Raw genomic sequence first — 5842 nt, 5'->3', positions numbered from 1 at the left:
GGTTACCTCAAGGTTACATTTTATTCCTATTGTTCATTGATCCATGGTAGAGATTGCTCTTATATTGTTGCGTTCTCCTGGAGAAAACATACATATAAACAGTAAAATTAACACTACATATAAGCAGCCATAGTTAGTATATACAATAAGATCATATAAAACAACGTTTGCTGAAGCAGTGTGCGAAACCACCGCTACAAGCCGAGGCTATGGATAGAGTCACGTGGGTGCTGACGATTCATGACGACAACGGCGATGACCGAAGGGCTGCCTCAAGAATCCATAAAAACTGCTCGGTCATACGTCACCTAGGGGGCGTGGCTAAGGCTTGGCATATATAAAGCCAAGCACTTCCGGTCGTCCCTCATAGCTCGTCGCTGAGACGGTCGGGGAGCAGCAGGCGCTGTCAGGATGGTGACGCAGGAACCGCCCCGCTGTTGCGGCTACTTTAACATCCGCTCGGTGGTGCTCGGTGTGGCCGTCTACTACGTGTTCGTCAGCCTGCAGTCTCTGGTATGGCAGACGGTGGCGGTGATTAAATGCGGAGGGGTGTGCTCGGGGCCGTGGAGCTCGGCCGGGCCTGTGGCCGTCATGTACTCGTTGGCCTTCATCCTCCTGCTGCTCAGCCTCTGCCTCCTGTTCGGAGTCCTCCGCAGACGCCCGGGACTCCTCCTGCCCTTCCTCGCCTTCCAGATCATCGATTTCCTGGGCTCGCTGCTGCTCTTCTGCGGCTTCTTTGTGCGGTTCCCGTCGGAGCTCCGGATGATCAGCACTAGGCCCTACCTGCCCGGACAGGACGACACGGAGAAGGCGACGGTGGCCGGGGGCTCGTTCCTCTTCATCGCCCTCTACCTGCTGCTCCTGCTGCTGAAGATCTACCTGATCCGCTGTGTACTCACCTACTACCGCTTCCTGCTCACCCGCGCCGTCCCGCCCAGCGACGGCGACGGCCTGGCCGTGATCGTGGTGCCGGGACCGGAGAAGAACCCTCTGCTGCTGCCCTCCTATGAGGAAGCCATCAACATGCCCAGGAAGGACAGCCCCCCGCCCCCCTACATCCAGGCCGTGCAGCCCGAGAAGGAGGCCGTATAAAGCCGCAGCGTCTGCACTGTCACCAGGGACCCAGAATAAAGGCAGCAGCTTCTCTCTCAGCAGTCATCGTAGTCAGCCATTTGTTATTATAGGAGTGACTAGAGTGCTATCTCTCTCTGATTGGTCTCCCATCATCCTATCCTGAACCCAGTACCCTTAATGCCTGGTGGTGATTGACAGCTATGGATCAGCTGCTCTCTGATTGGTCTCCCATCATCCTGTCATGAGCTCAGTACCCTTATTCCCCAGGGGTGACTGACAGCTATGGATCAGCAGCTCTCTCCATTGCTCTCCCATCGTTCTGTCCTAGTACCCTTAATCCCCAGGGGTGACTGACAGCTATGGATCAGCAGCTCTCTCCATTGCTCTCCCATCGTTCTGTCCTAGTACCCTTATTCCCCAGGGGTGACTGACAGCTATGGATCAGCAGCTCTCTCCATTGCTCTCCCATCGTTCTGTCCTAGTACCCTTAATCCCCAGGGGTGACTGACAGCTATGGATTAGCAGCGCTCTCCCCTCAGTCAATTGCACTATGTCATGAAGGATAAGGTGACTGCTGCCAGTTCCATTGTATTCTGTTAGGGTCAGGACATCTAGAAGCCCTGTTATATGCCCTGCGCCTTAGAGGAGCCGATAACTTGTTTTTATACTAGATTCAAATTGTGGAAGAGAAGGTCACAGGTCAATCTCATTTCCCCTACTGGGACCAGTTAGAAGTATGATGGCGCTATGTCACCCTTCCCTTATCGCTAACCTTATTCTCTATGATAACATTGGGGGCTTATACGGCTGTTTTGGGAGGGGGTTCATTTGGAAACTGAAGTGTTGGCTATGAAATGATCCCTTAAAGGGGTACTCCAGTGAATTCTTTTTTTCTTTGTAAAGCAACTGGTGTCATTTTTATATAGATTTGTAATTTACATCTAAGTCTTTCACTACTTATTAGCTGCTGTATGTCCTGTCGGAAGTGTTGTATTCTTTCCAGTCTGACACAGTTCTCTCTGCTGCCACCTCTGTCCAGAGCAGACACTAATCACTGTGTCAAACTAGAAAGAATACACCACTTTCTGCAGGGCATACTGCAGCTGATAAGTACTGAAAGACTGGAGATTTTAAAATAGAAGTAAACTGCAAATCTATATAACTTTCTGACACCAGTTGATCTGAAAGGAAACCTATTTTACTGGAGTTCCCCTTTAAGGACCAGTAATCCATCCTGTGGCTTGTCTTAGATCTGTGTTCTGTTAGGTTTAGCATCAGACTATGCAATTCAATCCAGAAGCCTTTCAGCCTGTCGGGTGAACAGAGCGGTTGCCTCAGACTTATGCAATCAGGGAGGCAGAATATATATTATATATATATATATATATATATATATATATATTCCTCCGTTCTGTTATAAAGCGTCAGCCGGAGCAGAAGAGTCGTCACAGATTTAGCGATCCGGGTCTCTCCAGCCTCTCAGTACCCGCCAATGACTGTGCCTTTATAAAGACTGTCCCGTGCCCAGCCTCGACTTATAGCACCCGCTCCGTCCGTTACTAGGTGGCAGTGGATATAGGACTTGGACTGGAGGTCTCCCGCGTCTTGTATCCATCCTTAGTCTCCGGCAGTAGAATATTTCAGATTTTCTGGTCTGAATCACATACGTCGGCTTCAGTGTAATTCTTAGTGTTTCCTGAATATGCATCCGAATGGAATATCGAGATCAGTGTTAATGTGATGTAACTTTGACCTATTTTCCTTTTTAATATCAGGCTGAAATCCTGTCCCTATATTTTCCTGCATTAATACATTATCCCGGCTACTCTGCGGCAATATGGTGGCCAGCAGCGGAGTACGCCCCATTACCTATACCTGCTTACACCAAAGATTGTGTTTCCTATACAATGTTAGCAGTATGTTCAGCTTCAAAATAAAAGAAAGTATTTTTCATTTGTCTTTGTATGAGAGATTCCATGCGGCTTTAGGGTACTATTACACGGGACAAAGAAGGCCCGACAATCAATGTAAACGAGCGCCAATCTGCTAGATTGGCGCTCATTCACTGGGCCTATTACACAGCCTGATAATTGTTTAACAAGGGCTGCAGGGACATTGTTACCGATGTCCTTGCAGCCCTTGCTTAACTTTATACATTACCTGTCCAGGTTGCAGGGCTCCTCTTGCTCTGTGCGTCTCCCTGGGTCTGCGTGCTCCAGCTTCAGAGCGGCCTGTCTCAGCTGACAGGGCGCTCAGCCAATCACTGGTCGCAGCGGTCCCTAAGCTGAGACAGGCCGCTTTGAAGCTGGAGCGTGCGCACCTGGCGAGAAGCGCAGAGCAAGAGGAGCCCTGCAGCCTGGATAGATAATGTATTCTTCTTTGCTAATCGTCTGCCGCACACCGCTATTACACGTAGCGATGCGCGATCGGCGTCCGACAATTATAGGTCAGAACTTATATCAATGATTAGCCACATGTCTTGTGTTCTTCTGTATTGCCTGTTCCCAATGCTGCAGCAGACATTACATTATCCCCATACACTGGTTGCAAGGGACACTATCTAGCTTGTTAAACAGTGCTTTAAGGTTAAAGAGGCACTGTCACAATTTTATTTATTTATTTTTTTAAGGAAATCAATGGGTTGTGATCATAAGCAGTTTTGATATAGATATATATCTATTTTTTTTTCCATTTTATTTTTTAAGTCCATGTTATACATATGGCCACTAGGTGTCTTCCTTCACTGCTCATGTGTACAAACTGCGTGTAGCAGAGTGTCCTGGAGGCACTTGCATTGTATGGTCAGCTCTCCGGTCACATTGCAACAAAGCCTCTGTAGCCACACAGTGACATTATACTGACTGACTTGTTGCATAAAGCCCCTATTACACAGGGAGACAGAGAGGAGCAAATGCGCGCTGTTAGCGCTCGTTTGCTCCTGGTTCCTTGCTCGCTGTTGGTGCTATTACACGTGTTTACAGCGAGTGGGTAAGTGCAGGGGGGGCCGCCCAGGTGATCGCTAGATCGTCCAGGCAGCCCTTAGAAGATACCGGCGGTCTACTGCCGCTGCTCCTATTTCACAGCAAAGGCAGCAGATCAATGCTATCTGAGGGTCCATTTACACAGATTATCAGCCAAAGATTTGAAGCCAAAGCCAGGAACAAACTATAAACAGAACAGGTCATAAAGGAAAGCCTGAGATTTCTCCTCTTTTCAAATCCATTACTGGCTTTGGCTTCAAATCTGTCAGATAATCTTTCTGTGTAAATGGACCCTTATGGTGCGTTTACACAGAGATTTATCTGACAGATTTTTGAAGCAAAAACCAGGAACAGACTATAAACAGAGATCAGGTCATAAAGGAAAGACTGAGATTTCTTCTCTTCTCAAATCCATTCCTGGCTTTGGCTTCCAAAATCTGCCAGATAAATCTGTCTGTGTAATCAGTCATTCGTCTTTCAACATGTTGAAAGACAATGATCAGCCGTCATCGTTAATGTCAACTGATCGTTGTCTTCTATTACATGACACGATACAGCCGATAATCGTTTCAAGTGATAGGTCCTTCACAAAGAGCGTTGTCTTCTGGTAAACTGCAGAGCTGATAATATGATTAGTAAAAGTTAATATAATTTGCTTATATACAACCTGCAAGATGAACAGGTGTCTTTCCTAGTGTGAGCGTGCAAAGCACTGGGACTTCCTGTGTTTGGTCTCTTTTCTCTGTTTGAAAAAGAGACCAAATATCAGCATGGACCACAGTTTTGACTTTAATATAGAGAGATTTTTCAAACATGTTGTAATGTGAAACTGGCTCAGTCGCCCCTAGCAACCAATCAGATTGCACCTTTCATTTTCCAAAGAGTGTGAGGAATGAAAGGAATCTGATTGGTTGCTAGGGGCAACTGAGCCAGTTTCACTTTACACCATGTTTGATAAATCTCCCCCAGAATTTTTTTTTGAGCACATAATCTGGACTGGATTACCTGCTACAAACACACTGTAAAATCTACCATCTTGACACATTTGGATGCACCTACAAGGGTATCTGCAGTAAAAGCATAGGGGGAGATTTATCAAACTGGTGCAAAGTAGAATTGTCTTAGTTGCCCCTAGCAACCAATCAGATTCCACCTTTCATTTTTCAAAGAGTCTGTGAGGAATGAAAGGTGGAATCTGATTGGTTGCTAGGGGCAACTGGGCCAGTTTCACTTTACACCAGTTTGATAAATCTCCCCCATAGTGTTTTGCCCATAGCAACTAATCAGAGCAACTTTTCAAGGCGGTTTAAGAAATAAGAGCTGAGGCCTAATTTTTTTTTATGGACAACATATACAGTTTTGATTGTCAACATCTGTTCTAATGTTTATTACCAGTATTCCTGATTGATGGTATTAATCTGGCCCAGACGTTTCCCAACCTGTGGCGCTTCGGCTGTTGGGGCTGATGTAAATTGTAGCTTTGCGACAGCCAGAGATTGGGGAGCGCTCCACTAGATCCTCATAGCAAATCCCCATAGAAAACCTCTCCTGCTTTGGATAATTCCTGTCAGGGACAGAGCTGGCAGCAGAGAGCACTGTGTCAGACTGAAAAGAATACATCACATCCTGCAGGACATACAGCAGCTAATAAGTACTGGAAGGCTTGACATTTTGTAAGTAGAAGTAATTTACAATTACAATTTTGTAAGTTGACTTTTTGATCCACATTTTGGTTACTATTTTTACCAAACCAGAATTGGAGCCACCAAAAAACTGGAATATAAACC

General features: G+C 46.4%; 1 protein-coding gene across 1 annotated transcript; it reads left to right on the top strand.

Moving 5' to 3' along the window:
• Positions 1-346: 346 nt before the first annotated feature.
• LOC138785416 (lysosomal-associated transmembrane protein 5-like) lies at positions 347-3027 on the top strand. The gene has a single exon (XM_069961358.1). The coding sequence runs from the start codon at positions 412-414 to the stop codon at positions 1090-1092; it is 681 nt and encodes a 226-aa protein (XP_069817459.1). The 5' UTR covers positions 347-411; the 3' UTR covers positions 1093-3027.
• The last annotated feature ends 2815 nt before the right edge of the window (positions 3028-5842 follow it).

This window comes from Dendropsophus ebraccatus, chromosome 3, assembly GCF_027789765.1.
Source record: "Dendropsophus ebraccatus isolate aDenEbr1 chromosome 3, aDenEbr1.pat, whole genome shotgun sequence".
NCBI lineage: Eukaryota > Metazoa > Chordata > Amphibia > Anura > Hylidae > Dendropsophus > Dendropsophus ebraccatus.
This window is presented reverse-complemented; position numbering and strand designations above follow the sequence as displayed.

Coding starts and splice junctions, on each gene's coding strand:
- LOC138785416 (XM_069961358.1), top strand. CDS start 412: ATGGTGACGCAGGAACCGCCCCGCTGTTGCGGCTACTTTAACATCCGC.